Source organism: Zonotrichia albicollis, chromosome 1, assembly GCF_047830755.1.
Source record: "Zonotrichia albicollis isolate bZonAlb1 chromosome 1, bZonAlb1.hap1, whole genome shotgun sequence".
Lineage (NCBI taxonomy): Eukaryota > Metazoa > Chordata > Aves > Passeriformes > Passerellidae > Zonotrichia > Zonotrichia albicollis.
Window position 1 is genome coordinate 121,439,907 of NC_133819.1, and position 17,527 is coordinate 121,457,433.

The following is a 17,527-nucleotide window of genomic DNA, read 5'->3' on the forward strand; positions in this document are numbered from 1 at the left end:
CTTTTTCATTTCAAATCAAATTTCCAGAATCACGGTGCGTTGACCCTGGCTGGATGCCAGGTGCCCACCAAAGCCATTTCTTGTCACTCCCCATCCTCAGCAGGACAGGGGAGAGAACATGTAATGAAGGGCTCCCATTAGCTGCAGGGGAATCTCTGCTCTGGCACCTGGAGAATCAGCACCTCCTCCTCCTTCTTCAATGACAGTGGGGTCTGCAGAGCTTTTCTACCACACACTCTCATTCTACACATATTCTCTATCACATATTCTCATGTGACTGCTGCCAGTGTTGCACGTATTTTTTGTCTCCCCCTTCTTAAATCTGTTATCCCAAAGGTGCTACCACCACCAGTGATGGTGTAAACCTTGGCCAGCCTCCTCGTGGAGCCAGCTGACATTGCCTCTCTCAGGCAGAAGTGAAGTTTCCAGCAGCTTCTCACAGAAGCCACCCCTGTAACCCTCCAGCTACCAAAACCTTGCTGTGCAAACCCAGTACAAGAACAACTTCTATGTATTTTTGTACTACCTTTACACTATTAATTATGTATTTGTTCAAATTTTAAAACATTTTAAATTCTGAGTCGACAGGATTTCTTGCACAAGAAACAAAAGGCATTTGGCCTCATATTTGTAATGCAAAGACATTGCAAACTTTATTTTTCAATGAAGAAAAATTCATATGCATTGCTTTGCATGGTAAATGATTACACACAGGCAAACAACAAATAAACAGCCATGTGTAACACTATTTTCATTAGAAGCTTACAGGAAGCTTTTGCAAGGCAAATATAAGTGACTGAAAGTTTTGACTAATTTTGATATTATGTAAAAAGAAAATCCTCCATTCATTTTAGCTGATAACATACATGGATTAGAAAGCAGACTTTTAGGAGGATTAGTCAGCACTGTCAGACGAAATAAATCCGTAGTCTGTATAAAAATGTAGCAACATCCCTTCCAGGATCTCAAAGGCAGAAGCTGCAAAGGCACTGATCAAAGAAACAATCTGTGGCAATAATATGCAGAAATCTGCAACCACCCACTCAGGAGGAAACAGCAAAGGAGACAGGGCCTGTAATGTAGTACAAGATGAAATCCAAATCCAAAGGGACTATTATAACAGCATTCCAAATGCTGGAGATGTCACAAATGCAGCACTGGATGCAATTATCTCACCATCTACACTTTACAACTTCCTGGAGAAATATCAAAGAATTGGAAAACAGACAAAAGACTGTACCAAAATAATAAGGACACCTACAATGGGAAATTGAGAGGTCAGAACAGGAGCTTAATTTATTTAATTAATTTAATTAATTTTAAAACCCCTTGATTTTCTGTCTTCTGAAGTCAAAGAAAATATGCAGAAGAATACCTCAAAGGCATCCGCACAAGCCCTAGGACCTCAAATAAAGCAATTAAAGCTAAGGAAGGACCAGACAATGCTGAAGGAATTCCTTTAAACTTCTTGTGTGGAATGTTGATGAAAGACTATATAGGAAGACACAAGTATCAAACAGATTTTGAACTAGGAAAACACTCAGAAAAGTGTCAGCAAAAGAAAATTTCATTCAAAGCACCTGACAGACTGCCAAGGGCTACTCCACATCTAATGAGGTCCCTGTACAGCACATTAACAGTTCTCAAAGACAACAACATGATGAATGATTTCTAACAGATATCCCTACAGTTACCACATTTGAATAAAAAACAGTTTCAAACATCTGATGGGCTGGCAGAGGCAGCTGGCTTGTAATTTAGCCTAGAGCACCTACAGAAACCCCAGGTGTGCAAAGCCCAGGAGCAGAAATCCAAGTCCTGTGAAACTCAGGGAATAATCAGATCAGCCATAACCCTGAAAAATAACCATTTTACTTTACCATGTTGCACGAGAGATAAACCAAATTACGTGTCCTGCTAGACATCCTAGAAAGGAACAGCTTAAGGAAAAAAAACAGGCTATACTGCTTTTATTTTAGCCATACATCACAGATGCTATTCTCACTATTTTGTCTGCAAGCACTGCCTCCTCTAACAATGGAAATTGTTAAATTGGGTCCTACAATAAGTTACATTAGGAACCTTACAGCTATAATAAAGAAAAGATAGGAATCAAAGACATGAATTCAATTCAAAGGAAACAAGACTCAGAAATCTCATATATGACCTCCCATTAAGTTATCTCAAATGAACCATACTTTTAAAGTGTGTCAGCTAAAGTAAGTGTTGAGCTACTCTTACATTTCAAATTGTTAGATTGCATAAATAAAAATAAACTTGACTACACAGCACTTCCCTTCAAGGAGAAAATGTCACAATCCCAGAAAATACATTTCAGTGAAATGAAAGTCTACACTTCCAGACTTCTCTGCAACCAGGCAGCTAGTGAGCAGCAAAGGACAAAGGTTTAACCCTCACAACATAGGAGTCTTGCTGTTTTTTTAATGGGTGGACATAGATTCAGAAAGAGAAAAGAGAACGAGACACAAATGCCACTAAACTTTTATGAGATATCACCACAGATTATGCAACAAATAATTAGATAGCAGTTAATACTCCTCAGAAATTTAAGAGAAAGAACTGACATAGTCAAAAATGAAAGAGAAATAAAAAGACCTGAATACCTGTCAAGGAAAGCCAGACCCTACAAATTTAATCGACAAGATAAAAAAAGAAATTTGTGAATGACTTTTACTGACTTTCTTGCTTTGGCTATTTTACTTTTGCTGAAGCTGCTTGAGCTAAAACTCAGTTATATCAGTGGTTGTGTTATAGATAAAGTCAAAAGTTTATCCCACATTCATACAGCCCCACTGATTTCAATTAACAAATATATTTATGGGCCTGATTGCAATTTCTGCCAAAAAGTACTGATCAGATGCTGATTACCAGTTCTGACATGTCATTAAAAACACATGAAGTGAAGAATTTTACAAAGAATGTACAATATTTTGCTTTGATTCCATATCTTTTATACCAGACTAGTCCGAATTCTGACATTGCTGTACACTCAGAGAGCAGAGCTTTCAGTGAGATAAGTCAGTAGATAAACCAGAGCACGGAGCTGTTAACCCCAAGGCCACAGTCAGCTTTGCTTTTCTCTTGCTGAAAATTGACAAAACAGTGCAGCAATGCTCTTGGACTAAGACCAATACAGCAGGACTAAATCTTTGAAGGATTAAGAAGCCTCCAAAGAAAGAATTTTTCATACCAAACTATCAGGAAAGATCACTGCAGAATAAACAGAAACAGATACAGCCGGACTGCAATGGCGCAGTGGCAAACACTAACCCAGGGCATGAGAACTGACAATGCACCTTACACCTACAGAGCAGAGGTCTCTTCCTGGGATAATGAACTTCAGGTTTTTTCTGGGATTGCAGGAAAACTTCAAGGTAGATATATGATTTATCTGAGAAAAGGCAGCTAAAGCCTCCTCAAGACCTGCTTCCTCAAAGACACATTTCCAAGGAGGCCACATCTCAAAGGCTGCCTGAAGACATCAGCTAACAGTTACAGCTGCTACATCTCAGTGCTGCTGAAGCCTACTCCTTACTAGAGAATAATGTGACGTTTACAGCATCTGCTGCCTAAACACAAGCCATCACCCTGAGAAAGAAAGACTGGAAAGGGCATGTTCTGATCCCCTCCTATCTCCATCACCTGGAATAGGATCAGCAAAGTCTAGTGTTTCTCATCTGAGCAGCAGAGTTCAGTGTTTCATGCTGCCTCCTCTGGAAAAGCACAGAGATTAATCCAACTTCCAGTAGCAAGGAGTTGGTTCTGAGAAGCAGAGATCATCCATGGCTTCCTGCAACACCAATACCCTGCCCTGCCATCCCTGTGATGAGCACTGTCAGTCAGTGCCCACTGTGGTCAGGGACAGTCCTGAACAGCCAAACATAGGGGACTTTCCATGCACTGTTCCTGTGCACTCCTGCGGCAAACCTTTCCTCTCTGTCAGAGGTTAGTGTGTAGTAATCAACAGAAACATCTTCCTCAGCCTCCTTCTACAACCTTAAACAAATCCTCAAGGGATAAAACCTTAAACAAATCCTCAAGGCATAAAATCTTCCAACCTGTCTTAATTCCCTATGGGCAGCTGAGAGAATAGTTTTGAAAAATGCTTGATCCTTACCAGTTCCCAATGAATCGGGGATCGCTCTGGTCAATATACACAGTTGTCCTAGGATCAACATAGAAACCAATAAGGAGTCCTCCTAATAAGTATCCAGCTGCAGGTCCAAGTGCTCCCATTACATACATGATGGCTGAGGAAATAAAAGGTGAGAGTCACAGATCAACAAAATAAATGTTTCATTATTTATTCACACATGAAACCACAAAATAAATGATGCTTCTTTAAAGAAGAAGTTTTGCACACTAAAACTTGAAGGAATCTTTTTTGCAACCAAGTCAGCAACTTCTGCCTAAGTGACATATTAGTAAGATTACTGCTTTCTGTACATTTTCAGTCAAATTATGCAAGTATACATTATTTTGGTATTCTGGATGGAAAGCATACCTGACTTGCATAAAATTTTTCCTATTTGGCAACATTTCCTTTAAATCAAATCAAAATTATTTAACATACATTTTTTTTAAAAGTCTAACTAATGGTAGAGAAACAGAAAAGCAAAGAATAAAAACTGTAATCAAAGAGAATATGCATTCTAAATTAGAAGGTACAACATTCTAATTTAGTTACCATCAGTCTAATATTGTCTATAAAAGAATGGTCAATTTTAAGAAATCAAATATTCCTATTTCAGAGATTGAAAGAACACAGGTTCACAAAAGGAAAGTGCTATTTAAGTAACTTGTTATCTTTCTATGGTAAGATCACCCACCCAACAGATGAAGAAAAGGTGATGAATGTGGCTTTTCTGTACTTTAGGAATACTTTTGATTCTGTCCCCCACAGCACCCTTCAGGACAACTTGTCCAGCTGTGGGAGGAGTGGCTGCAGGCTGTGCTGGGAAGAACTGGCTGAAGGGCAGAGCTCAAATGGGGCCACTGGTCACAGTGGTGTTCCCCAGGGATCAATTCTAGGGCCAGTTCTGGTCAATACATTTACCAACAACCTGCAGGCAGGAGTTAAACCCACCATTAGCACATTTGCTGATGATCCCAAACTCAGAGGTGCTGCTGACTCTTTGGAGGAACAAGAGCCTCTGCAGAGGGATCTACACAGACTGGAACACTGGACAGTGATCAATGGCATGAAGTTTAACATGTCAAAACACCAGATTCTGCAGCTGGGACAGACTAATATCAAGCAAAAGTATAAACTGGGAGAGGAGTGGCTGGAGAGCCTCTACAGAAATGGATCTGGAGGTGCTGGCTGGCAGCAGGCACAGCAAGAATCAGCAGTATGGCCTGGAAGCCAACAGGACAAAGCCCATCCTGGGGTGCATCAAATACAGAACCACCAGCTGCTCAGGAAAGGTGACTATCCCACTGGGGCAGCCCCAGCTGGAGCACTGTGTGCAGTTCTGGGCACCACAATTTAAGGATGTGAAGGTCCTTGAGTGGGTCCAGATAAGGGCAACAAAGCTGGTGAGAGGGCTGGAAAGAATGACCTGTGAGGAGCAGCTAAGGACTTGAGGCTTCTCTAGTTTGGAGAAAAGGAGGCCTCAGGGCAACCTCATTACTCTACAGCTTCCTGAGAAGGGGATCTTTACTCACTGTATCTTTTCTCTCTGGTATCCAGTGACAGGGCACATGGCAATGGTTCAAAGCTTCACCAGAGTAGATTTACATTGGATTTCAGGAATCATTTCCTTATGAAGAGGGAGGTCAAACACCCATGAAGGTTTCCAGGGAGGTGTCAGAGTTACCAGTGTGTTTAAGAGGCATTTGGACAATGTCCTTAGTTAACAGGTTTTAGTTTCTGGTCAGCCCTGAAGCAGTCAGGCAGCTGGATGAAATGATCATTGTAGTTCCCTTCCAACTGAAATGTTCTGTTCTATTGCACTCCATTCCATTCCCTTACAATATCTCTTTCCTTCCTTAATACATCCTGTGGTACCCATTCCCTCTAAGATGCTTCTGCCCTGCTTCCCATATGGTCTGGCTGTAAGTAAAAAAGGCAGGGGGGTGGAAGGGTTGGTCTCTGCTCTCTGCCCACGTATCACCAAAACCCAGGCTCCAGCGCAGCAACACCTGCTCAGCTGCCGCAGATCCTCTAGCAGCACAGGAAAGAATTGATTATTCTCTCTCTAGGTCCAGATGGTTACTGGACCAGTAACCAGTCCCTGTCCACAACAGGAATATGCAGACTCCATTCTTTCTGGTCCCATTCTTAATCACACATGCTGAATCCCAGACTGAAGCAGCTGAAGAAGCACAACTGAGTTATTAAAGCTTGAGTTTCCATGTTACCTGTTGCAGCAAATTATATCTCAAGAATAAAATAAGCAAAAAGGGATCACAAAATCTGCCTGATTAAACCAAAATAACTTGCACATTTCCATCTTATGCTTTGAAATAAGAGAAGGAAGAAAAGCAGCATTCTCACAAGCAAAAACAGAACCTTATTGCAGTGAAAAAAAATCACAGAAGCCACCACAAAAGGTAGAACTGCCTATACTGAAAAATGCTGCCAGACCACTGATTACAGTTTTATCACTTTTAAGTCTTTTTTTTGCAAACACATTTTTGGTTTTTATGAAACTGAAATTTAGAATAAATAGATTTTGCTGAAGTCTTTTTCACATAATGGTTTTCAGAACTCTGTTCACTATTTAAATTTATTCCAGCCATGTTCCCCACTGATTGATTGTAAACAATTCTCTGTATGCCTAAAATGCTCCATCAGACATTGGAACTCTGCTCCTTAGCAGCAAGTGGTTAGACAAATCCCACAGTAACTGTTATTTGCAAAAATTCACATCATGAGGAGGAAAAAAAACCCCAATAAACAAAAAACTATCTCCACACTCCCATAAACAGTAATAAATTTTGTTCTACAAATGTTTCCTTGGAAAATTGTTTCAGACAACTACAGCAAACTCAGATCTCTAAAATCTTTAGAGAGGAAACACAAAGGGAGTAAAAGACTGACCTAATCCATTCACTTTGGTATTCAGAAAAAATACTTATACTGCATTAATTCAGCTTTAGTCCCACCACTGAAAGCAGCAAAATGCAGCAACTGCTTATGTTTCAGATCACTACCCAAACAGAGTATTTTGTACACCTGGAAACTTCAGAGGGTTTTCCTTGTAAGCAGAAACATTGCACAATAAAGATTAAAGTAACTTTGTACACTGTTCTGCTTTAGAGGAAGAAATCCTGTTGACAATTTTAAAATTACTATATGCTGTTCAGGCTTCAAGATGCTTTGTTTTTACTATAACTTACAGGCAAAATATCACTTTCTGAGTCTTTAGAAAACACAGAGCCTCCACATTTCTGGTCAATAGCAGCAGGTAAGTTTGTAAAATTGCCAGTTTAAGATACAGCATCTTTTTCAGCATCTAATAATGGTCACTATCAGAAATTGGACACTAAGTGCAAGAAATTGATTTAGACTTATAATTGAGACTAAACAGAGCATGGCAAGCATAACATTTCAGTATTTCAAAATTAGGTACTTGAAAGAATCTGCCCCAAACTTTCAAACCCTGCTGCGCAAGTGAAGGGCAAACCAACTCCATACGTCACCCTGGCACGCTACTCAGGGGTCCTGGACCCTTAAAATTCTGATCACAGCCCTCACAGCTATATTCAGGAATAAAGGCGTTTTTGATTTCCAAGTAGGCCACCAGGATTACTGGATGATATAGGAAGGAAACTAAAACTGGAAACAGATTCAACTAGGGTATCATCAAAATTGTACCTGCTTCACAAATAAAAATTCCTATGGAGAACCGTTTCAGAATTTTTTCCACTCAAAACACTAGGTCATCAGATTTTGGATGAAAAAGGTTCAAAAACATGTAGATGATGCATAAGCATCCTCCTTTCAGCCTTCTGCCAGGGATTTCAGCTAACTCTTTGGTCCTCCCTCTTTAGGCCACGATCTGGGATCTTACACAGATGTAACAGCCAAGACCTTTCAAATGGAAGTAACAAACATTTTTATCAAGGGACATGCTGGAGTACTGTGATGCTGAGGCAGGGCACACAGTATCCAGATAATTTTTTTAAATTGCATCTAAGGAAATCCAGCATTTGTCTTGTAACCTCATAGCCATAGGCTTGACTGGTGCTTAGATTTGCAAGCTGCCTTACTATTCCTAAGTCACAAAAAGCTATGTTGTAAAATAGCATCAATATGTCCTTTCCCATGATAAAACAGAGGTGATGTACATTCCATGAGTTAAAAGCTCTACTCCAAACCACAAATCATCTTCAACAGATAAAAGGAGGAAACCATTGTTAATATGTACATATGGGCTACAGCATCAATCTGAATCTCTTCTGATTGGGTTGCACTGGAATGCAGATTGCACCCTCTGATTTCCTGCATTAGCCACACATGTTCAATGCTGACAAGTTGTATCACAGTTCTGTGTGAATATTGGTCTCTCTAGGAAAGCACATCTGCAGGTCACCCACTCCTGCTCAACTTCACAGAACCACAGAATATTCTGAGCTGGAAGCCACCTGTGTTCCTAAGTGAACAGCCAGCACAGGGATCAAATCCACGACCTTGGCATTAACAGCACCATGCTCTAACCAACAGAGCTGATCTCAGGATGTCTTAGAGCCGTCTGAGAACTACTTGTGACATTCAACACAACCAGCTTTGACTGGACCTGGCAAAAGCTTTCCCCAGAAGCCTGTTGTAGCATGCTGCTGCTGCTGTCATGCAGGATTCTAAGTCTCCAGAGGAAAGCACAGGTTGGTTTACTAAAATGACACGGCCTTTAAACAAGACAATTTCAAAGACCAAAGACCTTGTGGATTCTTTAAAAGTCTCGCTCTTCTCCAAAGATCTTGGTGTTGGGGTTAAGAGTTTCCATTACCAAGCACATCTCTTCCTCTGGGTGTACGTTCTCTTCAGTGATGAGGGACAGCCTTTCCCAGCCCTCCCAAACCTGGTCTTTCAGATCATAGCCCTACCTCTGACACAAAGTGTAGATAAGTAAAAATATCCTGGTGTGGAGAGAGTTAGTTAAGTGACTATTTTCACCCAAGATATCTAGCCACGGCAACTTTAATTCCTTGAAGCTTTGTACTGGAGGAGCTTTACTGCCTCACTAAGTATGTCCTCAGCATGGCTTATCTCAGGCTCTACACCATACTAGCAAGGTGGTCTAGTTTCAAAACCACAGCTGGCTGTTGCTAGCCAGGCTCAGCCATAAACTGCCATCACAGCTAAGATGCTGGATGGCAGAGAAAAGGGGAGTCAGAGAATTAGTAACTGTCTTACATAAGGAATTTACCTATCCACCTGAAATAAGATTAAACAATGTCATTCTTCACCACAGAAAAGCTATCCTGGGACATGCTGCAATGAATGCTGTCATTCTGACAATGTCTGACAAAATTATTACATTGTCTGTTGCTTTGTTCATAGAGATTCTTCTTCAACAGGAGAAAACTTTACATACAGCCTATTGCAGCACACTCTTTTTGACTACAGTAAGATGAGCTGAATTCTTTGTGGGTCTGAAAATCTGGGTTCACATCAAGTGCATGAAAAAACTTTGTTGCCAAAGATATTTTTTGTAATCTATCTACACTACCTAATTTATTCAATGGGACAGAGGTTATAAAAATACTGTGAATGTCCTTTTCCTCTTCTTATTACACAAAAGACATCTTCAGTAGGCATTGTATATGGGAATATATAGCACATGTCCCTGTGGCACCCTCAAATGCATTTGTGAACCCTCTGACTTTGCCTCTTTACATTAGTCATGCTAGTACCAAGTCACAAGTCACACTTTGTGAGGAACAGAAATGACAAATTAGTGAGCTACAACAGGCTGGCTTCCAGGTTCTAAAAACACACTTTTCTTAAAAAAGTAAAAACAAAGGCATATAATGCTCAGTCCCTGTCATCTCCTCTGTGTGCACACATATGTCACCACACAGAGTTTATCACTGGAGGAGGAGGAACATTTCTGAAAGACCCCATTGTCCAAATCTTGGCAGCATATCACCATAGTACAACTGTTCATTTCATACATGTGTAAGACAAGCAGAATTTGACCTTTATTCTGTTTTCAATGGAAGTTTAGAATTTGCAAAATCCTGCAAAAGCTACAGGGTGTATTCTGAAAACATATTTTATATATGCATACAATTATGTATATGAATGTTTGCTACTGTCAGAATAGTAGAGTAACAGAAAAGTGTAATAGATTTTGTAGGATACTTTTTAGGTTATAGAATCATAATCATTTTATATATGTAGATTTCAAGTTTTTACTCCAAAATCTTAACTGTCATTAGCATGAGGGTATCAATTGGAAAACAGAGATGGAAAAGACAAAATCAATCCACTAGAGTTGTGAAGTAGGCTAGTAAATCCAGAAGTGTAATTTACTTAATTGAAGCAGTAATTCAGTTTTCTAACTGGCTGAACAACACTCTCATGAAAGAACAGCACAAAGAAGACTAAAAAGAACACCAAAAGAAAACATTCGAGTGAATTTGCAAGGAAAGCCCTGTGTTACAGATTACTTGTTTACAATCTGAGGACTGAGCTTTAACAGAAGTGCAGGATGACCTTTATATAATCTTGAGTATTTATGTGCCAAGAAATGTAAAGGGCTATAAGTTAAAAAAACAGTTGCAGGGTTACCACCTGGAATTTTGCAAGCAAGAGAAGCACCACCATGCTGTGGTACCATAGCATCCTCTCCAGTGCTACCAGCAGACATTTCTTTGGACAGCTGCACTGTGCTGTCACTGGAGAACGAGCAGCACTGTTATTTCTCTAGGGTATAGAGCAGGTTTTGATTTCTGCACAGAGCAAAGCTGATAGACAGAGGTTTCAAAGGGGAACAGGTCCCAGCTCTCCCCTGTTCCTCTCATGTCACAGCACTGTTATGGGATAGCAAGGATCAAGCATAAAGGAGCTTTCAAAGAAACATTGCTCCTTTTCATAAAGGCGTATTTACCTCATTCTGTCTAATTTCACTACACAGAAGCTATCCCAAAAAACAGAAGGTTTAACTACTCTTTTTAGCCTGAGGACACAAAACTGAGATGTGAGCAGAAGCCAGGCAGACTTCTCAAAAGCTTTTAAGTCAGGAAACCAGTCCACTTCCTTCTTTTCATCACAAACGCACAATCTAACGAATCTATACATGCTTTAGGATTCCTTCTTTAATGTGGTTATTTGCTCAGGAAAAAACAATGCTTTGAGCATTACTGCAGTTCAGATAATAATGTCCAGTTCACATCTTTAAATCACTTCCTTTCAAAATGCATTAGTGTTACATGACTTTAATAGTCTCTCAGATCCAGTGTTCCACTCAAAACAATAAACAGAGCAACAAAACTACTTCAGTAGCCTCTCTTGATCTTTGTATAGAATATATTTGTCACTATTTTAACAAGCAGATTCCACAGATCTGGAAGACAAATTTATAGAGAAACATAATTATAGCAAAATTTTACATGCCTACCATGGAACAGAAAACTAATGGTCCAGCTTACCACTCCATTAAAAATGCTGTAAGTTAAATTAAATAAAATATGTTTCAATTTTATTTATTAAGCGACTTAAGAAAAGCTTACACTTGCACTGTGGTATTTCAGCCTTACAGATACTTGGCTAAAGAAATGACTGCCCCAAGGAAAATGACTCCAGCGCTTAAAATGAGAGTCTTTATTTCTTTATTCCTAAAACCTGAGAACTGTGGAAGTAGAAATTCCAGGGCCAACTGGAGACTGTCCCATTCTTTAAAGACATCTGTTTTGCTTGGAACACACAAATATTACTTGGGAGTTTTCATCAAAATCTGCCTTTTCTCTCTTTATAGTCACCTATAAATAAACATTTGCTGATAATATTACCAAGAATGACTTGTGGTTAGCAAGCAAATATAAAAAAGACACATCTGTTGAAAAAGATTAGTGAAAATGGCTGCAATTTCTGAGTGCATTTTCCTATCAGTGTGGTTTAGACACCACGCAGAAAGAAACTCTTATATCAGATAATTAAGCAAATCAAGTTTTATCAGCTTAATAAGTTCTTAAACCAATTCTAACACAAGAATATTCTGGTGATAATGGTATTCTAAAAGCACATATAATTAACTTCAAGCATATGGATAGTCCCAAGTGAACTGTTTGCGTGACCAAAGATATATGCATCTATACTTGCATGATCAGAACCTAAACTGAAAATGAAGATGTCCTGATATTCTCTCCATGAAGTCAAAGGCATTGGTAACCTAAATAGATGTTTGGAATTTTCTTTAAATAGAAGTGTCAACAACTGCTTAAATGCATAAGTAACACTAATCTTTCTTAAAACTCCCATTTTTTTTTTCCAAACGTAGGAAATTTTGATATGGAAAAGTACTTTTATTGAATTTTAGGTCTCAGATGCACACAGAACTTGTGCTGAACAGGGTCAGGATGTCAGAAGAGATGCAACAGAAGGCACAGCTCTGCTCTCGGCTGTTACTTTCTGGAAATCAGCTCTCAAAAATGCTGCACATCTTCAAGTTCTTTACGTTTATGGTGGCATGTTGTGTTATTAACACGAGGTAACATATCCTAAGAGGCTGACTAGGCATGAATTCCCAAACTGTGAGTTTTCAAAAGAGCATGTTTCTTAAAAAATGTTTTCTTTTGTGAATAGTACGGCAACTAGACAGAGACACTGACCATTTGTGTTAACACCTACTGAGTAACTCCTTGGTCCCTTCTGAATTCTTGGTCTGTCAGCATCCCAAAGTTCTGATTACTCCAAAGAATGAAACAATGAAATGTCATAGAAGTAGTGCCCATTTCCATACAGAAAATTATCTACTGAATATAACTATTATTAACTAAATTGTAAGCAAGCTACTACTCTAAATTATTTTTAAAGCCTTTAACCAATAACTGGTTAGACAATAATTAATAACTGGTTAGGTAATTTCACTGTATTATTTCCCATTAATTCAAACACTGAGAGCTAAATCCACAGTCATGAATTTAACATTCACATTAAGAGTATTCTTGAACCACTGTGACTTCTCTCTTGAAGCAGGCAGGATTTGGCACTTCTGCACTAACACTCAGTGGTGTTCCTACTGAAAGGACACTGAAGCTGTTGGCTATCTTTAAGATACTAAAGCAGCCTCTTGACTCACTGGCATTCTTTCCATGAGGTCATGTCAAATGGGAATATCTGATCTCTGCCTTTTAATTGCTTGGCTTTGGGGGTTTTTTAATGGTTTGGCAGTTGAGGTTATATATACGCATTTAATTTTCACTAGGGATTATCCCCAGGCATGTGCTTATAGACTGTGTTGATCTCAGCTTCTTAAAACATTTTCATGTCTTTAGCATTATTTCTAACTACACTAGAGTGGGCAGGATTGTTCACTCGCATGTCATCCCCTTTTCTTCAAATATTAAACTGTGAGAAATATCAAACTGTGAAAGCTGAGATTTGGCCTTCAAGTGGACCTCAAGAGGCAGATCCCAAATAAGAAAATGGGAAAAAAAAAAGAGATCAAACTTAAAATCACAGCTGAAAAGGTCCACAACTTCAAGACCAGTAGAACCTAGACCAGAAGAGTATTTCAGAGTTTTGTATTATGATTTGTTTTTTATTTGTTTTACATCATATTCAGGTAGTCTAAGAGTACAAGGCAACAGGTCTTCTCATCTCTCTGAGCTGGGAGAATACATCCCCTCCCAGAGGAAAAGCAGGGAAGAGCCCAGTGAAATTTACCAGGCACAGAACCAGATGTTAAAGGTATGCCATCATGAACCATCAGAAGAACCAGGAATAAGTACTAATTCCTCAAAAAAAAAAAAATCTATATACACTAAATACCCAATGTCTATGGATGTGGCTTTTATTGTGCACAAACCAGCTAATGGCACACAAATACCTGTTTTTCAGAGGCAGGTTTGACATGAATTCTTTTATACTTCATCATTATTCAAAGCCAGTTCCTTTGTGCCTAGAAATCATAATGTGAGGAAGGAGCAGAAAGAGACCAAATACCTACTAAAAGGGAAGGTTAGGTGCTGATAGTAAGCACACATATATTTATTTTATTCATTTTTGCTTTGTCCCACCAGCAAGAAAACAGAACAAAGAAGTAAAGGGGTAAATTATTTCAATCATATTCCCTCAGAATTAATTTCCTTTCAAAAACTGGTTTCTGCCTAGGAGGTACAGGTTAATTATTGAAAATGTTGGTGATCATTTTTCCCTTCACTACCTCTGGCTAACAGACTGCAAAGAAGGGCAAGCCACACAGCATTTCTTCTTATTTTCTTTGTAAATTGCACTTACATTTTCATCTTTCAACCAAAACAACAGTAATTACACTTCATTACTCATATCTGACGCAAAATCTGCCTGTAAGCAAAAGCCCATTATTCCAGCAATTTGCAGATGACCCTGTGAGTTTTAACATCTATTGTATTGCTAAAAAATTATTCTGCTACATTCAGAAAGGCTGAAAGTTGCAATAGCTTCAATAAAAATATATTATACAGCAATTGGCAAAGTGAAATGCAGAGCTGTATAGTCATATTTGAAACAATATTGAATATATTATTACAGGTCAAAGAGTCTGAAAAACATTTCCATCCATGTGTAACAGTTATAAATAGAGACCATTTATTTTAGCTAAAGGACAACACCACTATTTTATGAAAATCTCCACAGCTTCAAAATACAGTCTTTACCTTCATAGGAACAACATTGTTTGGGCACTTTCACAAAGCTGAAATTATGGTGAAATATTTGATTCTGGAAATAAAACTTCAGTTTTCGGTTCTGAGTAAGGATCCCTCCTCTGTTTTCCACAGAGGGATCGTAAGACATGAGAGCTCATGCAACTCCATGTTCTGCTTGGGGACAATGAGTTTCTTGCTGTAGCATCAAAGTGAATCTCTTCATCCCAGCTACGGAAAAATGTCATCAAGCAGTGTCCCAGCAAATACTTCCCTCCTCATGGTTAAGGAGCTATGAGTGCCCCACCAGGGAGAACCAAATTGTCCTCAAACAACCCTGGCACTCCTGACACAGCCCCATGAAACAGGATACAGAAGCGCCAAGCTGCTGCTGCAGATCCCTGAAAAGATCCTCCTAAATCTGATAAAGGGACATGAATTGTTAGAGATATTCAAGAAAATCAGAGAAAATGAAATGAAGATCACAGAGTGTCACGGAAAAAAGAGGTGAACACAGTTTTGTAAGAAACCAAAAGGCAGGAGATTAATTTTTATTTTTGTTTTGTACAGAAAATCACCACAGATACTGATTCTATAAATAAATATGATGCTACAAATATATTTCCTTAGACCACTTTAGTAAGGTCCTGAAAGAAACAAACCTATGCCTCATGAGGAAAGGTAGATATTGACATGTAGGGCCAATAATAAAATAAAAATTGCAAAAATATTTTAGTTTAACATTTTAAATAATATGTTTTACATGGTTTGCTTTGGTTTGGTTTTGTTAGTTTGCTTTGGTTTGGTTATGTCTCTGAGTCAAGCAAAAAAGATTATTTTTTAAATGCTAATCTGTAGTCCTATATAAAGATCAAAAAAATTTAGTGGAAGCTAAAGATTTCAACATGATCAAAACCAAATAATTTTCTCTACATAAAAAACCGTAAATCACTATACCTCTATGATCAAGATTAAATTGTATCATAATTTGTCAGAGCAAGACCATCAGAACATTTTTATCAGTGTTATTAAAAGGCGTAGTTTAAAAACCATGTGTAGATTTAAAAAAATCACTCTAACAAAAGAGTCTCCTATTACAAATGGTAATATCATAGCTACATTTGTCTTTCTTTTTAAGATATAAATTGTCATTGTGATTTACAGCTCCATTTGCAGCTCATTCCCAGTTCCAATAAGATATGTTAATAAAACATAGAAGTATTACTAACTTGCAGTGTTGGCATTTCCAACAGAAAACTATTTATATCACAGGGATCTTTCCAAGATTATTTCAAAACACCATATATGGCTGACTTACAAAATCTGAAAAATTTCTCATCAGCTAAAGTTACTTTCACTAATTAGGTAATTTAATTATTCAGCTGACATATTTTAGAGAAAAATGCCAATATCCTTTCATTTAGTCTGCAATATTTTTTTTAAAAAGATTATTCATTCTGGCTTTTTCTTTCTTCTGTGAGTAGAATTAGACATGACAGCTTTGTTTCTCAACTACCTAGACTAACAGATTATTAAGTATATTTTTATTCTTCAACAGTAAAAGATGTTTTCACAGACATAAGAAATGTAGTGGCTAGAGGCTATGTAGAAATGACTTTCTGCCAACTTTAGACACACTCATGGTAGTAACTTTTTTAACAAAATAGTTAACTCTATTATATTCCTAGGGACATGGCAGATTCTCTCTAACTGTGAGTGCTCTGTTTTAAGCTATATGGTTTTATATAAATAGAGCTCTGGATAGGGATAACACTGTAATGAAATCAGACTGAACACAGATGTCAGAGTAAATGAACATAACAGTCCTTTCTGGCCCAATAAAGCATGAAATTATCCCACCAATTCTCTTTTCATCTCTAACACAGTCGATTTTGCAGACCTCATCCTTTGCAAAGAAGGATGCCAAAAGACAAGAAGCCTCTTTACCTTCCTTTCCTGGCTGTGCTGCCGTGAGACATCTCCAAAGGCCTTACCCTGCCAAGGCAGGGCCAGAGCTGGCCTCTGCACTTTGCCATTTCCCACATGCATCAGCTGAGCATTCAGCAGAGATTGTCCCAGCAGGGGTGGTGGCTCAGCAGTGGCTGCAGCAGCCAGGGAACCTCGAGGTGTCCTGAGCCACCCTTGGGCATCCCTGTCTGCCACGGTGACTCTGGGAGCACCAAAGAGCAAGGACACCCCAGAGAAACTGCCCTGGAGCTGCTACTGGACACATAGATACTGCTCAGGCAGGCTCAGGAAATAACATATCAAGTACCAATGAAAATCAAACTTATTACCTGATGCAGATTTTGCTCACTCAAGCAGCTCAGGGACATTTTCTTTCTAGTATCTTTGTCCATTTGCATCCATTCTCATAGGGAACATGTTTTCAGTTATTTACACTAAGAAGATTTAATTGGAAGATTACACTTATGCACACAATCTGCAAACTATCACAGCTTTCAATCAATTTATCACAAAAAAGGCAATTTGTTGAAACTCTAATCTTATGTTTGCAAAGAAAATTCCATTTGAGCCCTAAATCCCACAGAAATTCACTGAAAGTCAGGTCCCTTGACTTCCTCAGTCTCCTTGGGAAATTTTAACCTCAGTTATTAAATTATTCTGACAGAGAGAGAGAGAGATTGACAGGGAGGTCCTCAAGGAACAATACTGGAGTTGCTTAGAATAACTATGATTGCAAGTGTTA

General features: G+C 38.6%; 1 protein-coding gene across 5 annotated transcripts in view; it reads right to left on the reverse strand.

The window, feature by feature from the left end:
* SLCO5A1 (solute carrier organic anion transporter family member 5A1) overlaps positions 1 to 17,527 on the reverse strand; it is a 78,153-nt gene that overhangs the window by 39,960 nt on the left and 20,666 nt on the right. For all 5 annotated transcript variants that reach the window (XM_074552252.1, XM_074552244.1, XM_074552257.1 and 2 more), the window contains exon 3: positions 4,139 to 4,271. In XM_074552252.1, coding sequence (XP_074408353.1) covers positions 4,139 to 4,271 — 133 coding nt within the window. The remainder of the gene's footprint in view (positions 1 to 4,138; positions 4,272 to 17,527) is intronic.